Source organism: Mirounga angustirostris, unplaced genomic scaffold (genome assembly GCF_029215605.1).
Source record: "Mirounga angustirostris isolate CCGP_5_RB_7025 unplaced genomic scaffold, mMirAng1.0.hap1 SCAF_9, whole genome shotgun sequence".
In the NCBI taxonomy this organism is placed as follows: domain Eukaryota; kingdom Metazoa; phylum Chordata; class Mammalia; order Carnivora; family Phocidae; genus Mirounga; species Mirounga angustirostris.
In genome coordinates this window covers 141,473,137-141,497,036 of record NW_026991717.1, presented here as the reverse complement: position 1 = coordinate 141,497,036, position 23,900 = coordinate 141,473,137, and the positions used below count along the sequence as shown (strand labels likewise).

The following is a 23,900-nucleotide window of genomic DNA, read 5'->3' as shown; positions in this document are numbered from 1 at the left end:
CTTTATTGTGATTTTCATTTAATTAATATTGTTTTCTTGCCTTTTTCCTCATCCTCCTTTAGTTCCCTGAGCATCTTTTTTTTTAATCCATTTGACAGAGAGAGACACAGCGAGAGAGGGAACATAAGCAGCGGGGAATGGGAGAGGGAGAAGCAGGCTTCCTGCCAAGCAGGGAGCCCGATGTGGGGCTCCATCCCAGGACCCTGGTATCATGACCTGACCTGAAGGCAGACGCTTTACCGACTGAGCCACCCAGGCGCCCCTCCCTGAGCATCTTTAAGACAGTTGTTTTAAACTCTTTGTCTGGTAGGTCTGCCATTTGGTCTTGCTCGGGAACAGTTTCCATTGGCTTATGTGTTCCTTTGAATGGACCATTTCTTTGTATGCCTTGTGTTTTTGTCGTTGTTGAAAACTGGACATTTGAATCTAATAATATGGTAACTCTGGTGATTAGATCTTCGCCTTCCTCAACCTTTGCCACTGTTGTTGTTTTGTTTTTACTGTTGTAGGCTACCCCATGCCAGGGATCGGCCTGAGGTATAATCTTAAGCCTTCCTTGGACATTTCCTGAGCCTGCATCTTTCCCTGGGCAGGTGCAGTGACTTTCTAATTTCCTCCATAGATGCAGTTGCTTTTGAATGTCCTAGTCTTCAATGTCTGGATCCCAGAGGGGAAAAAGAGGAAAATGGGGGTAGGGGGTGGGTAAAAAAGGTGTTGGCCCCTTAAGTCTGGAGGTTGCTTCCATCGAGGATGAGGGGCCTGCAGCAATCATGCCCTCCTGCCTCTGTGTCTGCACCTCCATGGTCAGAACACAGATCGGGATATTTGGAGGAGAGGATTCTTGCTCCCACAGGTGGCTCCAGGAACAGGCACATGGCTGCCTGCCATGGGGCTGGGTATCTGCTAAACTGCCATGAGCTGAAATTGATGGACTGCCATCATCATATATTGTCCAAGACCTTCCCAGGAAGTTGCAAGGCTTCAGTAGGCTCCAGATTTCCAGAATAATGATGTCAGGCAGATTCTGTTGGTATAATTGTTGTCTAGGTGGAAACAGATCCCTGCTATTTCTACTCTGCCATCTCCCACAGTCCTCTCTGAGGACTGTTGAGGTTGCTGGTAGGTTCCGGTTCAGCCTGATCCGTTACCAGGTTCTCTGCCAACCTACTTGATGGTTTTAGCAGCCAATGATGATCTGTAATTAGGTCCGTGATTTCATAGTAGGCTGCCAATTAGTTATTTTCATGTCCTTCTGCATGTATTAGCTGGAATTCTGTAAGGAACATTTGCTCTTGGTGACTGGAGTGTACTGAAAAGTGTGGATAGGAAAGCTGAATACATGTGATATCCTCTAGTATCCAGACGTGATCACTGGGTATTATCATTATGAACTTTTGGATTCTTCTGTTGGCTGCGTTTCAATCAGTCATTATGCTTTTGATGGCAAACTGGTCCATGTTAGGCCAGTGGGAGGCATTTTGTGTTGGCTTTCATGTCCTCTAGATACAACCCCATTATTTTCTGGGTGCTTCTTTGGGCAGTATCCTCGTATACTTCTTGCCATATCTGAAACCAGCCACTTCTCCAAAGATCCCTGGTTCCTTTTATTGGGAAATGGCATTCAGAGACCACAAGCTGGGCTCGGAGGTGGGGATGTAAGGAAGGGCAGGTTCATATCCTAGCCTAGGTCATGCTGCACTGGCCAGGGGCCTGCCTACCTTTGCCTTCGTGCCTCATATCCAGGGCTGCCTTCCCGCTGCTGAGAGCCTGGGACCCATTCAGCAGCTAAACCTGTTAAGTACTAAACCTCAGCTCGTGGATGGATTATGCTCCCAGCAGGATGGGCTCCATCTCCTGAAGTCAAACCAAAGCTGGTGACAAGGCCTTCCTGGACGCCCCACAGGGAAGGAGACTCTGGGCCGCGATGGGACAAGGCCAGTGGTGACTCTCTGGTCCGTTGCAGCCCAGCCAACTAATCTAATCACAGGAAGCCTGTGGTTATCTTGGCTTTGTGAATGTTCCTACTTCCTGGTCGCCCCAACAGTGTGCTCCTTGAGGACAGGGACCTCATCTGTCTTGCTCAGTCGCTCTGCCAGGCGTCGGGCGTCTGCAGGAAGGGTGCGTGCCCGCAGCCAGGCCTTGGCAGGAGGCAGCCGGCTGGAAGGGACATCCCAGCAGTGGCGCTTGGGCCTGTAATCCAGGACCGACTTGGGGGCGGCAGGGAGGCTCAGGTCGGGCCTCTTCAGTTGGGCCACAGCCCAGGCCCCTTGGCCCCAGCTCGGTCCACTTAGTGGCAGCCACAGCAGCGGGGCCTCGTGAGGAGCTCTGTCTCAGGGCCACCCACCACTTACTAGCTGAGTGACCTGCAGACGTCACTTCACCTCTCTGGCCTCAGTCCCCTCCTCTCCAAAAGTGGGGGCCCACCTGTGTGACAGCAGTCGGCCCACCCCTTGGAAGTCTGGCCAGGGACGGTCGGCCGCCTAGAATAGTGGGTGTAGAACTGGTGGGTTTTACTAATTTGGACCATGCTAGTTGCAAGAACTGCGTGCATGGGAGTTGCAGGTGAACACACAAGCAGATGCGTGGCCAGGGTATGCCACCAGGGTATGCCACCAAAACCACGTGGGGATCACTGGCCTGGGCAAGGACTGGAGGCGGGAATCTATGGAGAGAAGAGCGTTCTGGGTGCAGGACACTGGTCTCGAGCCGCTCCGCCCTTGCCCTGCCCCACAGGAGGGGCCAGCAGTGGCCCTACCACTGAGACCGGTCTTGACAGAATGACAGCACCGGCCGTGGATCCGGTGTCTCTTCCACCAATCAACCGGGCGGGCCGGAAGTGTTTCTGCACACGACCTCGGCTCCTCTCACCACCCTTTAAAGGGTGTCACCCTGGCTTCACAGGTGAGGAGCCGGGCCTGCGGGGCTGAGGGAGTCACTGAGATGGCGACAGATGCCACCGCAGAGCGAGGACGGGAGCCAGCATCCTGGAGTCTGAACAGAGAGGCCACACAGTGGAGTAGGGCCCGGCTGCTGCCTCGTGGTCGTGCAGCTCGGGCAAGCCATTCTTCTGGCAGTCCCAGTCTCTCCTCTAAAACAGGGCTGGTGGTCTCTACCCGAAGGTGGCTATGAGCATTAAATCAAAGAAAGCATAGTTTGTCCTTGAGCGGCAAGGCAATCTTCAATAAATAAAGCAATTACTACTAAAAACCACAAATAATTTGCTACACATGATTATCCACTATATAAGACTTAATTGTTGCCACTTTTATTTTCAGTCGATTAAGCACCATGAGCAGACCCCTCAGCAGAACTTCTCCTTGGGCCCAATGCAAGCGAGAGGTCAGGGCACACCAGCGCCCGCCCAGACCTGGGGCCGGGATCTTGGACAACCCAGTGCCCTGAAGAGCTTAGCAAACACCTCCCATCAAGTGCTTGGTTACCACGGTGTGGCAAGGACGCAAGGGCGACCGAAGCGCGAGAGAAGCTGCTACGACGTTAGGGTCTGCGGCAGCTGTGAGCATCAGCAGGTCTTTTGACCCAGAAGCTCCCATCCTAGGTGTCTGTCCCACAGCGGTGCTGGCGGGTAGGCAAAAGCAAATGGTTACCCCCAGTTGGCCGGCACCACACAGGGTAACTCTGCCCGGCACCTGACGACAGGACAAAGAAATCATCGGAGTCCTAACCAGAGGACCAGAACCGACGACCATGGAGCCACCAGAGGCACAGACGTGTCGAAAGAGGAAGGTGGCGGTGTGTCGGGTGAAAAAAGGCAGGCACGAGGACGGCTGTTCGCCCGTGTGCTTGGAGGCTGTGCCCGCAACGGGGACGGGCGGCAGCCTGTGGCGGGGTCGGGGCGGCCGGAGGGGTGCAGGGCGGGGAGTCCCGTTCCACCGCGTGCCTTCCATCCCCCTGCAGGCTCGCCTACTCCGAAGAATAAGAGACATTTTAAGCCATTTCCTAATAGTCCAGCAAAGAGGGGCGCCTGGGTGGCTCAGTCGTTGAGCGTCTGCCTTCGGCTAGGGTCATGATCCCAGGGTCCTGGGATCGAGCCCCGCATCGGGCTCCCTGCTCGGTGGGGAGTCTGCTTCTCCCTCTCCCACTCCCGCTGCTTGTGCTCCTGCTCTCGCTGTCTCTCTGTCAAATAAATAAATAAAAATCTTAAAACACACACACACACACACACAAACTGTGGTCCTGGGGCGCCTGGGTGGCTCAGTCATTAAGCGTCTGCCTTCGGCTCAGGTCATGGTCCCAGGGTCCTGGGATCGAGCCCCACATCGGGCTCCCTGCTCGGCGGGGAGCCTGCTTCTCCCTCTCCCGCTCCCCCTGCTTCTCCCTCTCCCGCTCCCCCTGCTTCTCCCTCTCCCGCTCCCCCTGCTTCTCCCTCTCCCGCTCCCCCTGCTTCTCCCTCTCCCGCTCCCCCTGCTTGCGTTCCCTCTCGCGCTGTGTCTCTCTCTGTCAAATAAATAAAATCTTAAAAAAAAAAAACAAAAAAAAAGTCCAGCGAAGAGGGAAGCGCACGGAGGTGGACGTGGTGGGGGCGGGGCCAGGCGGCCGCGGGAGGCACCGCAGCCGGACAAGCACAGAACACGCCCGAAGCGGGAAGGTCACGTAGCACACGCACGCCGCCGGGTTTCTCTAGAAGACCGACGTTCTGAGCGGCAAACAGCCTGACGACGGCTGGGCGGCAGGGGTGTCGGGCCGAGGTGAGCGGCCCCGGGAGGGCTCGAGCTGTCGCCGCACGAGCAACGGGGGGGGCGCGAGGGGGACTCGGGGTAGGTGACCAGCCGCGCAGCCGCGCAGACACGGAGAACCTGCGAGGAGGGGCGGGGCGGGGGCGTTCCGGCCGGGTCCCTGGAGGTCCGGACGGACACGGGCGCGGAGCCCGCCGCGAGCGCGGTCAGGCCCGGCCGGGGAAGGCGAGCTGAGAGGGGAAGGCGCGCGCTCGCGTCGGGGCCGCGTACCTGGGAGGCTGCCCGGGGACGGCGGGGGCGGGGCGGCCCGCGAGCTCGCGGCCCCTCGTGAGGCCGCTCGGCGGGGACCAGGCGGGCTTAAGGGCCGAGGAGGAGGGGCCCCGCTGCGGGGGGCGGGGCTACGGGCGCCGGGAGCCGCAGGCTGGCCGTCCGTGCCGGCTCCGGGCGAGCTGCGGCCTCGCGCCCTCCCGAGCGCTCTGCAGGCCCCCCCCGCGGCCGGAAGCTGTGGAGCCCGCGACACACCTGCCGGCGGGGCGACTTGCCGCCTCCGCGTGTTCTTGGCGCCCACGAGGAGGCCTTGGTTCTGGACGTGCTCCCAGCAACGGGAGCGGCGGACGAGCGGGCACAGGGGCCGTCCTCAGCCGGCCACCACCGCGGCCCGCGGGGGCTGCCCCCACGCCCAGCCCCCAGCGCCGCCCGCGGGCCTGAGGCCCGGGGCCGTGCGGCGCGAGACGCGGCCGGCCGGGCCCCAGCTTCCTCCGGCACCCTCGGGGTCGGCCCGGCCGGGTCTCCCCGCGGCCTGAGGCCCCGCGCCGCGTGGCGGCTAGGCCAGCCTTTGGAAGCCCTCCGCCCGGCACCGCCCTAACTCCCCCGACGCGTCTTTCCCGTAGTGCTGGTCGCTCTTCTAAGGCAATGGAGGCCAAGCCCGAGCGGCCCGTTGGGCCCCCACCCTGGCAGGCGTCCAGCACTGCTGACTGCGGGCCACCTCCTTCCCTCAGCCTTGACCCTCCTCCTCTCCTCCTCTCTCCCTGCTTCCCTCCTCCCACCTCCTGGCAGGACAGCCCACGGTGCCTTCGGTACCACGAGGCACCTCCACGAGGCACGCGTGGCGGCCTCTGAGCCTCCGTCCGCCCCTCCTGGCTGCTGCCCTCAGGTGTCACCCACGGAGACCTCTCCTGTGACGCCGAGCCTGGTGACTGGGGGACGAACTCTCACAGGTGTCCCGCGAACCCCCTTCTACCCCCTGCCAGGTCCCACACACAGAGGGACCCCATCTGCGTATCTTAAATGCTGCCTGAAGCAACGCTGGATTCGCAAGTCAGCTGCTTCTCGCAGTTCTCTAGCCAGATCCTACATTCTGGCTACGAAAGAGGAGATGGCAGAGGGGACCAGTGGGTGCTCAGAGTGTTCTTCATACCACTCGGAGGTGCTGAGGTCAGAGCTGTGTCCACTCTCGGCAGACCAGAGGCGACAAGGCAGTGGTCCGCCTCTTCACTGCCACGGTCCAGGGCCGTGCAGAGGCCAGCATCCACGTGTCAAGCCTGGTCACAATGAAAAGAGAAAAACCACTAATGGGGAAAAAAATGTCCTCTCACTGAACCTTAAAATGTAAGCCCTCAACAGCTGCCAACTTTTATGAATTCATGTACCTCAACTCGGTCCCAACTATAATAAGTTCATCATACATTAAAATTAAAAAAAAAAAAAAATGCAGTTCAAGGAGAGCCAAAGGCTAAACACAGAAGGCATCCGTGGCTGCTTCCAAGGGTGTAGTTCTGGGGGGCGTCTACGCTCCGAAACACCAAGGCCCAAAGCAAAACCCCACTACGCATTAGCGTGGAGCACTGCTTTGATGGGTGCAGAAAATGGTTTGGTCTCATATTTTATTACATCAATGGCTTGAAAATTTTTTATTTAACTTCAGCAAATATTAGAAATAGAAAAATGAATTCTGCAGAATTTCACAAATAAATTTTTCGATCTCCACTAACAAATGTTATCATTCAATGGCTAAGCAATTATAATGCTATGAACATTCACCACAATGAGTGTGCTGATATAGAAAACAGGCAAAAAGAGACATTAAAATATTACTTACAACAGCATTATTAACAACATATTTTCTTTAAAATTCCAACATGGATTTTATCACTTCAAAAGATAAACAGCATTTCCATTATATTTGCAAACTTAACCTTATACATCTTTTAAAATCTTGAAAAATTTTTAAGCAATCTAAAAAGCACTTAGCAAAGTTGATAGGTCTACGTAATGGAATACTATCCACTCCAGTAAAAATTTTAGTTTTCGGAGAAGGTGACTGTAAACACTCATTATCACACGACATGCATAGACTCTACTGACCTTCCTTCTTCTGAATTGTAACATTGCCGCAATTGTGCTTTAGTGTAAGAGGGAAAGCTGCAGGGACCCAGGGAGGGGCGGAGAGAGAATCTGTTTTTGAGCATTGCACAAGATCACTAGATTCAGATTAGCTAACTACCTTGAGTCAACGGGAAGCCAAGTTTCACTCGATACTGAAAGCTTGGATCCTGGGTCACTGGGCTTAGACACAGGCTGGACGAGAGAGGAGACGAGGCTCTCGTCTGAGTTGGCTCCGTCTTTCCTTTGCTCCGTTTAAGCAGGGATCCAGTTAGTGTAATGCACTGTTTGGCTTATTTTTGGTATGCAATTATACCAATAGTACATCTGATATTTAGAGAGACAAAAATAGGGCGTAGTTGAAATTTAAAGTGACAGTGAGCACACTTAGAGTGGTGCGTGGTGTCTGAGGGAACTTTTATACACAGAAAACAACCGCTCAGTTAGTCCACCACAGTAAGCTTGTAAAACGCAACGATTTTTTCATTTTCATTTCTTGATTAGAGAGGTTGGTGACCATCGAAGGGCTGTATAGGTTAAAAACTATCAAAATCCATTTTGAGGAACTGGTGTCCTAGTGGCCACAAACACCCCAAGACCACGCGGTGGGTGTGTTACTCTAGCTGCCGCCTCCTGTAGGCACCAGCACCTGACTGTGAGCACAACTGAGGCGCGGCCTTCCTGGTTAAACAGCTATGTTACAGGGTCGATCACTGGTTCGGACCAGTCAGCACAATATTCAAGTAACAAGGTGTTTAAATGGATAAGTGAAAACAATTTTTACCTAACACTTGACACACCTACATAAAATTAAATAGAACAAACTTTTAATGCATATGCAGTACAATTTATATCTTTTAGGATTTCTAAACTAAAAGTTAAACTATCATTTGCTTCAATGGTACTATATTTTGCACAATAACTTATACTTAGGAGAAATTTTCCACAAAAATATATATATAATTATGACATTCACATTGATCAATTTTTAAGAAGACAAAGCTTAAGTGAACACTGCATCCGCAGCAGCTGTCACCGTGGACCCTTATACATCCAAACACGACCTGCTGATGCACCGAAGTCTTGATATGTTAAAAAAGGGGCTTCACATAAATAAGATCAATCACTCAGCTTTTAAAGCTAAGTGATTTCTTGCATTTACAACATCATTGCAAAGACAGTGTAATGAAACAGTTTAAAACACAGTGCTACGTTATGCTTGAAACTACAAGGTGGAGAAGGAGTCAGGCAAAGACAACCATCTTTCTTCCTTCTGGCCAATGACAACAACGATGCCCCCTTCTGGTGGAGAAAGCCAGAGCCGGGCTGCTGTGGCCGGCCTCGGGTACTGGAGCAGTGATTCCTCAGCACTGGGCGAGCACATGAGGGGATGGTGCAGAACACACCCAGGGGCCCCGCTCCCTAGGAACCAGCATGGGGCTTTCACGCCTTGCCAGAAGGAGAACTGCCCGGGCACGGAGAGGAACAGATCTACTGGCAGAACGAGACCCACTGCAGCAAACTGCCTGCTGCTTCCATAAAGAGGAAGGAGGCCTTGAGAAGCAAAGAGAACCTACGGCCTCGCTTCTTGCCTAGTGTCCCCTTTAAGCGATGTGCAAAACTTTTGCCACCTCCTCTCCATGGTTTACCTGCCATTTTCCAATCACACAGCAGGCTTAGGATACGAGCCCAAACCAATCCTACCTCGTGACTAGTGTTACTAGGCTACCCCGTCTAGGTAGGAGCAGCGAGCTGTGACTGCCCTCTGGCCTCCTCCGATGCCGTTCTTCACACGCTCTTACCTGACCCACAGACTCCCTGTGAAGGGACAAGATGACAAAAGTTGGGAAAGTCCCATTTTACTGCCCCTGTGAATGACCTTTCTCCAGATTTCTAAAAACATACAAATCCAAACAGTCTAGGTTTCTAGCTGACGTTCTTCCTAAAGAGACAATCAGCTGACTTTAAAAAAAAGTGGGGGGGGCGGGGAGGGGGGGAGGCAAGGTGCTTGGGAGTCAAAACACATCAGATTTTAATTGCATATTTTAAATTCTTAAGAATTCTGTTTGTGCCTTAAAGCATCTGCATTTTTTTCTTTTTGGTATTGAAAGCAGGAAAAATATTTAAATGATGCAAAACAGCAACAACAAAAGCTCCTTCAACATATTTAGTGCAGGCTGGACTGACCGTGGGCGGGACACAGGTTACGCGAGAACGCAGTCTGACAGTCTATCCCTCAGCCCCGCAGCGGGTCCAGAGTCTGGTACGAGAATAAGTGATTCTGGAAATCTTAGAACATTTATTAGAAACATTTACTTGTTCCCAGTCCAACCAAAAGGCATTACAGACCACTTTGTACATTGTTTCTTTTCGTCTTGGTCTTACTAGAGCCGATAAACTGATCACTTCTCTGTCCTGTACTATAATATTAAAAGAGAAAGAATGGTGTTTATATGATCACGTCAGTATACGAAGGACAAAAAAAGCTGTATGGAGTGAGATGTAGAAGGCCAGGCATACCAACAGAACGGGGAACACACAATGTGTAGCTTTTATAAAACCCTCACCAGTTATTCTAATACCCTTTATTGAGCTAACCTGACATTTAAAATCTGCACTCTGTCAGAATCTGCAGCAATTTCTCCCCTGTCTCCTAATCTCAGTGATGTTATCTTTGGCAAGCAATAAACTTTAAAGAAGAAATAAGACACTAAAACAGAAAAAGGGTTGATAACATGGTTGCCAAAAGGAGAAGGCACCAATTCCAATGCACAAGCACCAGGTACAGTGGTATGGACCGCATCTCTTGGAGTTGGATGGTGGGGTGGGGGGATCCAAAAAGACAGGGTTGGCTCCCGTCCTGGGATTACAATGCTGAAAGCTGAAGGCAGAAAGTGTTGAGGTCCACGTTCCCTTTAAGCTAGCGTCCAAGGACAGTTGCTGTGAATGAGCTTTCTACCACTTGGGAAGGGAGAAGGGCGAGATTTAAGCCAGATAAATTTACAAACCATAATTACACCCAACATTTGGGGAAATGAGAGCTGTCTCAGGATGTTTGGCACAATGGAGGTTATAATGCAGTCTGCCAGTATACTGTGATTTCCAAAGAAGCATGATATCACTTAGGTGGCTGCCTCAGAAAAGACCAAGAGAAACTTTCTAAAAGGCCAACAGGGTCACAGTCACTCTGAAAATTACATTATGCACAAAGTAGAAGTTGCAGGCCATGCAGGAACAGAGTCGTGCCTTCCAAGTGGACTACCTGTTTGAAGAAGCTGCTGACTGGGCAGAGCTGCCATTGGTGGGGCTCAGGAGCTTCGACTGGGGAGGGGTCCCCAGAGTCACAGGAGGCGTGCAGGCCACGAAGACTCCCCAGCACTGAGGCAGAGTGTGAGAGATGCAAAGGGGCTCTCTGGGAAGTGGCGCCACATGGAGGAACGAGCACAGAATTAAGGCAGATGGAGCACAGGACTGGAAGTGTATGCCTTTTTTGGTAATAGCTGCTTGTCCACAGAGATGTGATGCAGATGGCTAGGTGATGTCTTGTAATACCTGATATCCTGGATAACACAGTCGTCCATACCAAGTGCTCAAAGCTACCAGAGTTTCTCATGAAGCAGATGCGTATCTGACGTCAAGAACAGAAGCAGCCTGAGGAGAAAAGGGGAAAGAAAAAAAAAATCAAAGAGCAGGTAAACACCGCAAACTGCTACTTCTGGTGTGGCGAGACAGGGCGAGAGGGTGTGGGCCGCCTGTCTATCCCGCACGCATGCATGTTCCTAAGGGCAGGGCCTGGGCACGGCAGGCAAGGTTAAGGGGGTGGCCTCCATGGCCAGATATCTCAGGCTCGAATCCTGGCTCTTCCACTTTCTAGATGTGGATCCTTGGATGAGTTACTTCTTTTCCAATTTCTGTTTCCTCATCTGCAGAATAGACACAATAGTGACGTCTACTTCGCAGGATCAGATAAAACCCCTGGAAAGGGCTTGTCAGCACAGTGCGTGGCCAAAGGCAGCTCTCAGGCGTGTCAGCACTGGCTGGAGGGAAGCCGTGGCACCCACCCCACTCAACCAACGGCCACTGGCCCGCGCTGGGACACAGCGACACACAGGAGAGCCAAGACTGTGGGATCTTTAAAAGCCTCAAAGGCATTTCTGAACTAAAACGGACTCCCAGAACCAAACCAGAAAGTTACAAGGTATCTTAGTGCTCATTGATACCGTCATGATGTCTCTCTTATTGCTAGGGAAACCACTGGGTTATGAACCCCAAATCTGAAAACTGCGGTTCCTTCGGGCGATATCACAATTTATGAGAACAGTTAGGTCAGGATATTTCTCCTCACTAGTAACACACTCAAGCCATTCTGTAACTTTAAGGGAGACTCTACCTCTGAGCCGGTCCTGTCTAGCATCCCCATTGACACGCACCCACCCCTGCTCTGTACTGCATCCTTGTCCACCTCAGAGAACTCTGAATCTCAAAAGCTCAAAACCCGTGGGCTGCCTTCCCTTCTCAGCCCTGAAGGAAATAAAGCCTACAGCTAACAGGCCATTATGTTACTGGAACTTCTGGCAATTCTGATGTCCTCCTCCCTGTCTGTGCTACATTTAACACATAAAATCTGAGGGCAGAAGGGGTGGGCAGGACACTAGCAGACCTCTTTCTTAGCTGCTGGAATCCACAGGCTACACAAGAATGAGAAATTACAGGGGCACCCAGTTCTGGGCACTGACTAGACAGACAATTAAACCAGCATTCTAACAAGTTCCCTCAGGCCCCTCATGGACACAGAGAAGCAGCTGGTCCCTGTACAGACTGATTTCCTTTTGCAAACTGCTATACGGAGAAGAGAAAAGCAGGGTGGTAGAGTGGGAAGGCTGGTACGACAAGGGAGCCTAAGAAAGGGACTGCGGCGCCTGGGTGGCTCAGCCAGTGAAGCGTCTGCCTTCAGCTCAGGTCATGATCCCAGGGTGTTGGGATCGAGCCCCGCATCGGGCTCCCTGCTCAGCAGGGAGTCGGCTTCTCCCTCTGCCTCTCCTTCTGTGATCACTCTTGCTCTCTCTTAAATAAGTAAATTAAGAAAGAAAAGGAAGGAAGGAGCCAAAGAAAAGGAAATAAGGTGTGTGATGGCAGGGATTTAAATGACCGAGGAGGTGAAAATGTTTACAGACAACATAAAGATCATACATTAAAGAGAAGTCAGGTAATAGTGCTGGTTTTGAAGAGAAGGGTGGGCAAACAGACACATGGAAGATCAACCACCAGACAGACATGAAGACGTGCTGCTTGGTGGGAAATGCGGTCATGGGTGAGCCAATGCTCCCAGAGACTGTGAAGAGAATTATGTGCGTATATTTTGATGTGCAATCAACATGGTGAATGGACCATGAAGAATGGCCATTTTGGACTACAAAGAAAGAAACGTACTGTCAGTGAATGAACCAGGCTTAAGAAAAGGGAGGAAAATATATGGGAAAGAACTCACATGCCATCCCATTGGTGATGGCCCTCGGTCCCAAATTTACGACCACATTTTTTAGGCTAACCCTGCCAACACCCACTTTGATTAAATTTGAAGAAGGAAGAAAGCTAGAGTTTCCTATTATTTCTGCTTCCTGGGACTAAAGCTGAAAAACACACATGGAAGCTGTCATTCTTGCAAATTCTAATATTCCTTCCCTGGTAATTCTCATCTTTCAATGCTTCTTGAGTGCAGGACGTGAGGGAAGTTAATTTGCTGCTAAAGTGGCAACTAGCACTGGGACAAGAATTACTGCTCAAAGCTGCAAACCCCTTCTCTCTGCTCACATGCTGCTAGGTTGCAGGGTCTCAGGCTGGGCCATGCATGCGTGTGGCTCAGGAAAACACTCACATTGTTAATAATATAAATTCTGTACACTTATTACAAAGATTTTCTGGTAGAAAGCTCTAGAGAGTCTAACAAAATGAGGATGTTTTAACACCCTTCTGACAGATGAAGTACCTTGTGGCCTTTCAAATTGGTGCAGAGGCACGGAGCGCTCCATCTATGGCATAGTGGGGGGCGGTACAGATCTCCCTCGTGAGGCACTCTGTGTGCTCAGGTCAGGAGGGGGGGCCTCTGGGCAGCTTTTATAACCAACCTCTTAGAGTAAAGGGGGAGCACAGACAATACAAACTAGGTAATTTCAAATCATTCCTGCATGGTCTGGGAGAGGCTTTGATGAGAAAGTAAATTTTCCTGTAAAGCTCAATTAATCCTTGGAGTTCCGTGTCAGTGAACAAACTCAAACGTCAAGTGATTGGCAATGAACTCTTACCTCTGTCTAGCCCCATTCTCCTCCTCTGTGGGAGCGGGGGTAAATACATGTAGCAGGGCCGGCCAGACTAGCTAGGGAAAAGGCCGGCAGCCCTGTCCCAGGAAGCAGGGAGACAGCACAGGGGGCCATGCAGCCTCACCAATCTGGCTGCCTCAGCTGTGCCGAGTCTGCAGAGGAGATCGGTGCAGCTATCCTGGAGATTGCCAGAATGTCAGCCACCAGCCTGGAAGGTCCAGCCAACCACAGAACCTGGAATTGTCCCCATCAATATTTAAACCCATTAGCCCCAAACAGCATCAAAGTCTGGTTGATTTGGGACAGCAGAGACAGACCTAGGAGCTCCTGGTTGGCTAGCTGCGCCGATTTACCAGTAAGTTCATTAACCTCCCATTGAGATGACAATGCATTTCATATGACTGAGCTTGACTGACGCTGTTCAGGGCACTTCCAACTAACTGTTTTATGGCTGAGTTCTTACTCGATCTGAGGAATGTTGGTAATGTGGAATATACTGTGACTGGAGGAAACCAGGATGGAACTAAGAATTTGTACAGCAATTAAATTTGAATAATTTACCTAGTGACCAAAAACTAACTGGCGTCAACACTCACATTATGGTAAAAGTCAAGTCACTGACAGAGCTGAGAGCTAAAAATATTTCTACAGCTGAGAAAGGCCATCAAAGAAGAAACCAAATATCGAGCATGAACCTGGCAGCGATCTTATTGTTTCAGATTTACCTCGTCTTCCTCTTCAGGCATCTTGATAGAATTATCCGGGGACTTGATAGGTTTCTGGCTACTGGGCCCATTGGTCTCTTCTTTACCATGTTCTGCCTCCCATTCTTGTAAAACTTCATCTATGTTGAAGCGGCGTCGATAATTTACAAAAAAGTTTTTCACTTGTACCACTGATTTGTTCCCAATCACATCTGAGATTGCCTGAAAATCTCGGCCATATTTCCTGATGGCTAAGGACGTAAGAGAGCATTGTTTTTCAATATAGGGGAAAAACAACTTTGAAAAACCCACACAACTGAGACTTACCCCTTCCTTTATCTAGATAAGAAAACATACGGGGCTTCTAACAGCAGGCACTATCTTAATGCATTATACCAGTGGGAAAAAGCAGCAACGTAGATCTATTTCGTAGATGACTGATCTAAGAAGTCCAGTATGACCCTGTCATCCAGAAATCTGCACCTTCTGTCACCTGTCCCAAGATACCTGAAGTCACCCAGCCAGCATCCTGTGGCTATGGACATTCTGCATTCTTCTTTTCAGGATCCCCAGGACTAGAATACCTCCCAACTGTAAAATTCTGACAACCTGCTGCTTTTGGGGTTTTGTACTTTCTGACCATTCAGAACCCAACACACTCCCACAAGTGGTGGGATGGGAATGGGGTGAGGCATGATTTTTCCTAAAGGCGCCAGAGCTGCAAGCCCACAAGAAGGACTCCCCATACCTTGTACCGCAAGAAGCTGCTCTTCTGTGGTCCAACGTGCATTACATTTCTGAATGACCTGCATATCCAAATGAGTCACATGAGCATAATGCATCTACATGTGCGTATGTCCTTACGAGAGTTAATGAATCTTATTTTTTCTCCTATCAGAATTTCAACATCAACTAGGTTTTCAATATTGTGTCTATACCTTTCTTTCTATGGGTTGTATATTGGAGATGTATTATATAGGCATTATATTCTTAGCACATAAAACTTGCTCATGACTTCTAAGATGATGTCAATGTAATCCTACCTCTGGCAGCCGATATGGTTCTATTCCACCGTCAAGTTTTTCTTTGAGAGCACTGTTTGTCTGTTTAATATTCTGAATCTAAGAGAAAGAAGAAAGTATTTTAATTTTAAAAATGAAAAACTTTTATAAAGGTATGAAATGAAAACGAAACTAAAAAAAAGTAAAAGAAACAAAAAACCAAGAGCAAAGAAGTACCAGATCTGTATGGTAGCCAAGATTTGAGGTCCCTACAGTAACCCTTCAGAGCATCTAACTAGATGCTTTGACTTGCTTAGAGCACCACACAAGGGACAAGAAGGAGGGCATGGCGGTGAAAGGGCTCCTGTGTGCACAGTCCTAACTCATAATTTCGTAGGAGTTCATCCCGAGTAGCATATCTGGAGTCTGACACAAAAGACAGGCAATGCCTGGGCTTCCCGCCACACAGAATTGAGCTCAAGCAGGAGAGCGGGCAGAGTCAAGAGAAGTGGCATGGGCTCTGCAGCAGGACTGTAGATGCAGACTCCCAGAGCCCCAAGCACTGTCCGTCCAGGCACCACACAGAGCAAAAGCCCACAATGCAGCCTTCTTCAACGAGAAGAAAAAAGAAAGCAATATGTCAGTTTCCCACAAGCCTAATTTTCATCAACTGTAATTCTTCACTTTCTCACAGATTTTCTTTTCCACATTATTGTCTGGATTCGATGCATCTCATCTTTCACTGCTCATACCTAATCAAAAGAAAGACACAAACACCACCAACCACTGAATCAATCCATGGCTCCTCCTGACTTCTGCATGGACTCCTGAATGAGCTGGGTCACGGGAATGGGCCCTTCCCGCTCAGCCCTACGTGCAGAGGCATTTCCAGGCGAAGCACCAGGGGGGAACTCTGACCCTAGGGTTTTTCCTTTCTGAATAATCCCATGGGAAAAAAAAAGAAAAAAAAAAAAAAAAAAAAAAGCAAGCAAGGGGAGAAACAAATTCATTTTCCCAAATAAAACCTCAAAGACACTCATGAGCAGAAGGTGCCCTCGAAAGCAGCAACCTTATTAAGACAAAGAAAAGCAGGACATCGAGGGGTAGGGGAGGGACGGGAGATTAGCGGAGATGGTGGTGAAGGACACGGTCTCATGGACACTTTAACAATTCTCTCCTCTACAAATCTTTTTATACTTAGAAGAAAATTTCATTTTCAAATACTTACGGTTCACAGAATTCTAGTTTTGCATTTCCTTTCCTATGTTTTACTTCTTCTAAAAGATTTAAAACGGGGTGGAGATGTACAGAGGACCAGTGGCCCAGTAAGTAAGACCAGCGCTGTCAGGGACCAGAAAGTGAGCCTGTTTGCCACTCGTAAGGGCCTTAAAGCCTACCAGAAATACAGCCTACGCCAAATCTTTTTCTATTAATGTCAAATCAGAACATAGAAACTTAACTGAAAAGAAAAATATAGGAAATGTGCACAAAATTTACTCTACTGTAAAACTAAAACATTTTCATTTTTGAAAAGGTACAAGTCAAATAAAATAAACTGGTACCAGAAATTGATTCACAGTGAGTTGCTGGGATGGTGACGCCAAGCTCTCAGAGCAGCATTACCTCACAGAATGTTCTTGGATGCAGTATTCTGCAGCCGTGGCTACCTGACATGGGAGCCGCCAGCCACATGTCACTACTAAGCACCTGAAATGGAGCTTATGCAACTAAGGAATCAAATTTTTCATGTCTTCTACTTTCATCCAAACTTGAATTTAAATGACCATGTGTGTCTACTGGCTACCCGATCAAACAGCAGGGTCTTAGACTCTTGCTCAGAGCTCTCAGGCACCAACCACCCATAAAATGTTGTAAGACATTCAAGATTATGTCCGCTGAACTCTCCTTAGGCTAAAAACTAGACCTAGAAACTTGTGACAGGGAATACGCGAATTCTCAAAAGTCAGCAATCTAGAATACTCAATGCCGCCAAGCACGCCAGTTAAATATGTTATTCTATTTGCTCCAGCTTGTTGTTCACATATGTATAAAACTGGGGATATATTGCATTGTGATTAAGTAACATACGTTTTTCTAAGGAGACCAACCTATTTACCACATGCATCTTCTCTTTAAAAATCAATAAAGCATCATAGAGATTACATAAGAGACTACACGGCAAGACATCCACAAATTCTGAACTAAAAGTTAGCTCTAAATTCTCATTAACCTTCATCTCTCTTCCTAATGTATCTGCCTTGTTAGAAATACTCAGTGTTTACTACCAGAATAAGGATAGGGTTTGGCTACCAACATCATGCTAACTGGAAGTCAGAGTGGCAACGAGCTGCGTTAAGAAATAGGGTAAGAGGGCGCCTGGGTGGCTCAGATGGTTAAGCGTCTGCCTTCGGCTCAGGTCATGATCCCAGCGTCCTGGGATCGAGTCCCGCATCGGGCTCCCTGCTCCTTGGGAGCCTGCTTCTCCCTCTGCCTCTCTCTCTCTCTCTCGGTCTCTCATGAATAAATAAATAAAATCTTAAAAAAAAAAAAAAAAAAAGAAATAGGGTAAGAAAGCAATCAGCATTTACAGAAAAAAAAACAAAAAAAGCCATTGACTTGGCCTGGTGCCTTACCTAGACCTCCCAGCTGTATGGGGCTTTTCTACTTTCTTGTGTGACCGTCTCCCTCTCCACCCAGGAGACCTAATGCACCAGGCACTGGCCGCTCGCTACTCTAACAGATGTCTGTTCCCCAGTCCCCTTCTCACAAGTATCGTCCATAGAAGCTGGGGGTCTTCCTCGGACCTTGGAGGAGCCGTTCTGCAGAGCTCTGGCATGCACAAAGGACAGGAGCCCCCGGGAAGGTAAAAGCTTCTCCTGCTAGGAGGGCAGATGGGCTGGCTCTGCCTCCACCCCCTCCTCTGCCCTGAACGCTGATGTGCAGGCCACAGAATGGCTTCTGAAGCTTCCAATGCGAGAGAGCAGCAAGGCGAAAGCCAGGACGCTAAGAATGGCAGAGGAGAAAATGTGGAAGAATCTGGGTCCTCGACAACACCCCTGAAAAGACGGGCTGATGCCAGTAACTACTGGCGCTGGGACTTCTTGCTATTTGATAAAAATAAATTCTGAATTGTTTAAGCCGCTGTCAGTCAGGTTTTCTGCCAGGTTCGTGCGAGCCCTTCCCTGAAACCCCACCACACATGGAGGCATCCAGACGGCATGTCCAGGGTGTGCGCTGGTTGCCACTGTGAGTCGGCAAGTGCATTTGGCAGCAGCCCCGCCAGGCCGTGGGGGTGAACAACCCGTCTCCTCCCTGGAGATGTAACCCTCTCTATTCAGGGTGAACTCGGAGTAGCTACCTTCCAGTGAAAAACCCCTGCTCCTGACCCTGGCTGTGAAACCAAAGACCGCTGTATCTGACTGTACTGTCAGTCACACCTCCATGGAAGAAGGGCTCCTTTTCTTTCCTCCATGTATTAACGTTGAAGGGCGAGCATTAGGGACTTGCTCAGCAGAGGGGGAAACGAGGCCCCTTGTACAGAAGATGAAAGTGCATGTGGGAGCTCACGGCCCCAACCAGAGAGCTCTTCCAGCGCAGACAGGGCTTAAAACGCTCCCTCACGCAGCAGCCCTCAGATAGCCGGGGTAAGATCAGGCAGGCAAGGATTAATCTCCTCATTTGAAAAGAGGCCCAGAAAGATTAAGTGATTCTCCTAAGAAGAGGCTGCAGCACCGTGCCAGCAGCCAAGACTCGAAGCCAGTCCTCTGCCTGCACAGGAACACCTGGTCCTGTTCTGTGCTGCCACCTGACACGAGGTGACAGACCCGGCCCACAGCCCCCTCCTCTCATCTGTGAAATGATGGCTGGCCTCCTATTCAACCTTCCACGGAACCATCAAGATCAATGAGTCAAAAGCAGCGAAAACTAAAAGTAAACCATCGGTCCACCACAACTGGCTTTGAATTCCAGAGAGAGAAGGATGGGGGAGGGGCGGAACACTAATGAAAGGACATTAGGCTACTCGATTCAATCTGCAGTTGAAATGTACCGTGGAAAATCAGATTCAAATGATGAGCCATTCCTCATGAGAGACATAAATAATTAGAAAAGGGTTAATTTTAGGAACAGTATCCTTTACAAGAGCATCATAACGTACCAAACATCTAGGGTAACTCTGACAAAGTGCTGGACGCAGAAACAGCACAACACCGAGAATCACAGATCTGTGTTGGGGGGGGGGCAGATCATGTTCGTGAGTCCCGGGTTAGTTCTCCAGTTTAAAGCTAAGTCTCTATTTTGATCTATACATTCAATACAATCCCAATAAAAATTCTAGAAGAATTATTCTTCTGGAAACTGAGAAAGTGAATCTAAATTTTCTGTGGAAACAAAGGGCCAGGACAGACAATCTTGGAGAACTTACTATCTAGACCAGATACTCAGATTTGTAAGGTAGGTATAATGAAGGCAGGATAGTATCGGTGAAGAATAGACGCACAGACCAGAGCAACAACAGAAAACCCCAAAGCAGATCATGCATATACGGACATGGGATTCAAAACAAAGGTCCTAATGCACTGGGGTGAGAAAAGGATAGTCTTCAATCAACATTACTGTTAACTAGCTATCCACATGGAAACACAAATGTCAACCCTACATGTAAAACACACACAGAAAAACATTTCCAGACAGACAGAAGATCAAAATGCGAAGAGCAAAACACCACTTTCAAGATAGCACGGGCGACTAGCTTCATAACCCTAGGAAAGGTTCTTAAGAGCACTAACCATAAAAGATAAGAATGAGAAACTGGACTACCTTAAAGCAAAAAATTTCATCAAAAGATGAACCATTAAGAGAGTGAAAAGGCAAGCAAGCCTCAGAATGGGAAGGAGGAAGTAATTCTGCCCCCACGCCCGGGGTGGGGGGAGATAATCGGGCAACGCCTGAGGACGTTTCGGCTGGCAAGACTGACGGGGCCAAGCTGCTACTGGCATCTCGTGGGTGAAGGCCAGAGACGCTGCTGAACATCTGACAACGCACAGGACAGCTCCTCATGACAAGTTATTACCCAGCCCCAATGTCAAAAGTGCTACACTTGGCAGGCCCTAATGTAGCGTAACCAAACCCACAGAAATCGACACGACCACCCTGGAAAGCCGTTGGGAGTTGTTTCTGAAAATGCTGGACAGGGGCCCTTGGGTGGCTCAGTTGGATAAGCATCCGACTCTTGGTCTTGGCTTAGGTCGTGACCTCAGGGCTGTGAGATCGAACCCCGTGGCAGGCTCTGTGCTGGGCGTGGAGCCTGCTCCAGCTTCTCTTTCCCTCTCCCTCTGCATAACCCCCTCCCCTCAAGAGAAAAGAAGAGAGAAGGAGAGAGGAGAGGAGGAGAGAAGGAAAGAGATGAAAAAATGAAATAAAATGTTGGTCATACGCATACTCTGTAACTCAGCAACTCTGCTCTTATGTACGTGTCCAACAAAGATGCATACATAACACACCAAGAGTCACATAATAAAATGTATCAGTATTATTTGTTAATGGCCTAAAACATCTACTAGAAGTACAATGGGTAAGTCACAGGGTATTTACACAGTAATGAGAAAGAACAACATCTATGGCTCTATACCACCCTGATGGATCTCATATGTTGAATGAATATCGGGCGTAAAAGAAACCACATCATATGATTTTGCTTATATAAAAATAAAAAAACGGATAAATAATGTGTGGTTTAAAAGCAGACCAGCAGCGATCAGCTACTCAAAGAAGGTGGGTAATGGGTGAGAGGGAGATTAGTGAGGCACTGGAGGCAACACTGAGTCCCTGAAGGGCAGGGGCTACAAGGGGAAATGAACAGGGCTTGGGAGGCAGCGTTTCTTTTCTTGATCAAGAGGGTGGTTGTGTGCTGGGTGTGCTTACACTGTGAAAATCACTGACACACACACACTATATATATATATAAATCTTCAATTTCAAAGTTAATTTGAAAAACACCAACGGATCAGTACCCAAGATCTTCTGTCCAATTCCTGAGAAACAAAATGCCCTTTAGAGATCTGTGAAGAGCACAGCTAGGCGTGTGAAACATACAAAGACCTCTGGAGCACCGTCAGCCCTTGCGCCCAGGACGGGACCCGCGGTACCTGCCGCTTGATGGAGACCAACTCCATGTCCAGCTGCCTGAGCACCGTGGTGGCAGCCGTGGCGTTGGCAGAAACAGCCTCCACGTCTTCTTGGGACAGAAACATTCCTTTGGGAGGTTTCCTTTTTGCTCTATTTTTAGCTTGTGTACTATGTTTCTCTTTTTTGATCTGAGGAACTGTCTCCGTAGGGGGCACCTGCATGATATACATATTTGATAAATGAGGCTCTAAAACATTAAAATGCCAAAAGAACAGTAATAAGCATATTTTCTTAACATGGCTCTAAACAATTGAAGACAAACACCATGCCATATCATAATTACCATCTACAAACAGGCAGTTAACAAAAACATTGGCTATTGAATTTTGGCTAAACACATCAAAGTAGAATCCACTGCTGTCCGTATAAACAACCTTCTTCTATCACTCTAAGCCTCTGGCAATAGGCATTCTCAGTTCACTGTAGTAATACAGGAAGAAAAAAGATCTGTATTCTCGTCTGGTGTGCTTTGTATATATGAATGGGGAGCTATTTAATCCTAATAGTTCTTAGCAAAATAGATGGATTTGGGACCACAAAAAGAAAAGAGAAAAATATGATTTAGCACATATATAAAAATCCATTTAAATTCTTTAAATCTATATAGAAGTTTATTAAAATATAAACTTCCATACGAAACTGTGACTTTTTTATATACCTCTTTTTGGATGACTCTTAACTTCTACGGCAACTGTGTAATTTGCCTCAAAAATATATGCTGTCATTTTATAATGCATTGACTGCTGCTCATTTTTTTAAGTGCTTTCTCTAAAACCGAAACCTGTGGAAATGAGATGTAATAAAATCTTGGCAAGGAAAGGATACTGTCTTCCTGGTAACAATTTTAAGAAGTTTTTGTAATTATTAATAATCTCATCTTCCTAGCATATTTACATCTGCTGATGAAGCTGAGAATACATTCAGGTTTTTTTTACTTCATATTTTAAAACACTGAGATAAGCAGACTCTGTAATTACGATGGTGCCCATGAGGTCTTGAACAAGTGGTCATAAACAATACATAAAAATATTAGGAGGCAATAACCTTTGTCTGTAATAGCTCTACGCTGTTTAGTAAAGATCACCGAATGACCATGTGTCTGTTTTAACAACATTTTAGTACATAAAGAATTTAAGATATAAATCATTTTTCTTTTAATCAGAAATTGTGCCATATAAATAAGAATTATAGAAATTAATGTAAAATCAAGCCTTTCCTCTTTCATTGAAAATGTTCCATTGAAGAGCCTAATACAGAACAATGCATCAAAACAAAGCTTCCTAAAAACTGCAGGTACAATCTGATTTCCCAAACAATCTAATTTAGCTAACCATTAGAACAGTCTTGCTATTTGGGCATTCACATAAATCACTGGCTAGAGAGCCATCCAGAAAGAATCACCAGTTTTCAGTTGGGTGGTATGCAGCCGCAGCATACCAAAAGAAGCCTGACCCAACAATGCAACTTCCAGAAATTTGTTCCGATGGAAAAAATTCAGTGTAGTAGTAGTATTTAATCATGAGATCAGCACTTCAGCATTGTTTATAATAGCAAAAAGCAGGGGGGAAAACCAATAAAAACCCCTAAGATTACTTGACTGAATTATGTAATGTGTGTATGATAAACCAACAGTTATATATACAAATATATTTGACATAAAAACATGTCCAAGAAAGAGTAAACTTAAAAGGCTATAAATATTATATATTATATAAGATCCCATTTTATTTTTTTAAAGTGAGTACCGATTCAAAGTTATGTAAATAGGCATATTCATTTCATAGGAAGTCATCTGGAAGAAGTCACCCAAATGTTAGCAGTGATTAAGGATGATAATATTGTGAATCATCTTCATTTTCCCTTTTTTGTTTAACTGGATCTCCTACTTTGCCCAGAAAAAGCATGTATTACTGGCGTGATTTTTAAGTTTAGGTATGTCCAGACCCTTTTGTTTTTCGTAGAGCAGTCTAAAACAGCTGTTCTCATACTTTAGAACCTTTTGAGATAGAGAATTCTTTGAGGTTTTACTGAAACTATAGATATAAGACTCTGTCTTCAGAAAAACACTTGTATGAACATATAAAAGTCATATCCCACACTGGGAGGCAACACTCCAGCCTGAACCGAGGAGCTAAAGGGCGCCAATGGACAACGAGGCCCTTTCCTCCAGGGACTGTATCACTAGCCCACCAAGGGCCTGCCGCAGATAACGCTGTGTTGCTCAGGGTTTCCAATCTGTGCCAAGGAGCCTTGGGTTTCCTTGGAGGGCCCTCAGGGATCCCACATATGCTTTACTTAATTGTTATAAATGGGCAAAATAACCTTAGACTATAACCCATTTCAAAAGGTTACTAAGATCATCTAGACACCCCATCGTTCTCAATGGACAGTTTACAATAAAGAAATGTTGTAAATATACAAAAGTCATATACAATTGTAGGAATTCATGGGTCTCTTGAATCCTCTGACATAATGATTTTTAAGATGTGAAAGATGAAACATTCACCATGTGTGAGGCTCGCTGCCATATGACCTATGCTGCTGGCTCTGAGTAACGGGAACACTTGCACTGAGTCCCTGCCAGCCCCCTCCAGCCTCCTCCAGAACCACTGTGCA

At 47.9% G+C, this 23,900-nt stretch overlaps 1 protein-coding gene and 2 long non-coding RNA genes across 3 annotated transcripts in view; 1 reads left to right on the top strand and 2 right to left on the bottom strand.

Annotated features, from left to right (window-relative positions):
- Nucleotides 1-3,249: 3,249 nt before the first annotated feature.
- On the bottom strand, nucleotides 3,250-4,600 carry LOC129046551 (uncharacterized). Its single transcript, XR_008508185.2, has 2 exons — nucleotides 4,522-4,600; nucleotides 3,250-4,134 (listed from the first exon to the last, which is right to left on the bottom strand). It is a non-coding gene; the product is annotated as an uncharacterized LOC129046551 (long non-coding RNA).
- LOC135361650 (uncharacterized) lies at nucleotides 4,586-9,229 on the top strand. The gene is made up of 2 exons (XR_010405340.1): nucleotides 4,586-4,706; nucleotides 5,751-9,229. It is a non-coding gene; the product is annotated as an uncharacterized LOC135361650 (long non-coding RNA).
- Nucleotides 9,230-9,370: 141 nt separating this feature from the next.
- RCOR1 (REST corepressor 1) overlaps nucleotides 9,371-23,900 on the bottom strand; it is a 122,579-nt gene continuing 108,049 nt past the window's right edge. Inside the window, exons 8-12 of the mRNA XM_045901562.3 lie at nucleotides 21,245-21,439; nucleotides 15,141-15,218; nucleotides 14,846-14,903; nucleotides 14,119-14,348; nucleotides 9,371-10,727 (exon numbers count right to left, since the gene is read on the bottom strand). Coding sequence (XP_045757518.1) covers nucleotides 10,686-10,727; nucleotides 14,119-14,348; nucleotides 14,846-14,903; nucleotides 15,141-15,218; nucleotides 21,245-21,439 — 603 coding nt within the window. The 3' untranslated portion in view covers nucleotides 9,371-10,685. The remainder of the gene's footprint in view (nucleotides 10,728-14,118; nucleotides 14,349-14,845; nucleotides 14,904-15,140; nucleotides 15,219-21,244; nucleotides 21,440-23,900) is intronic.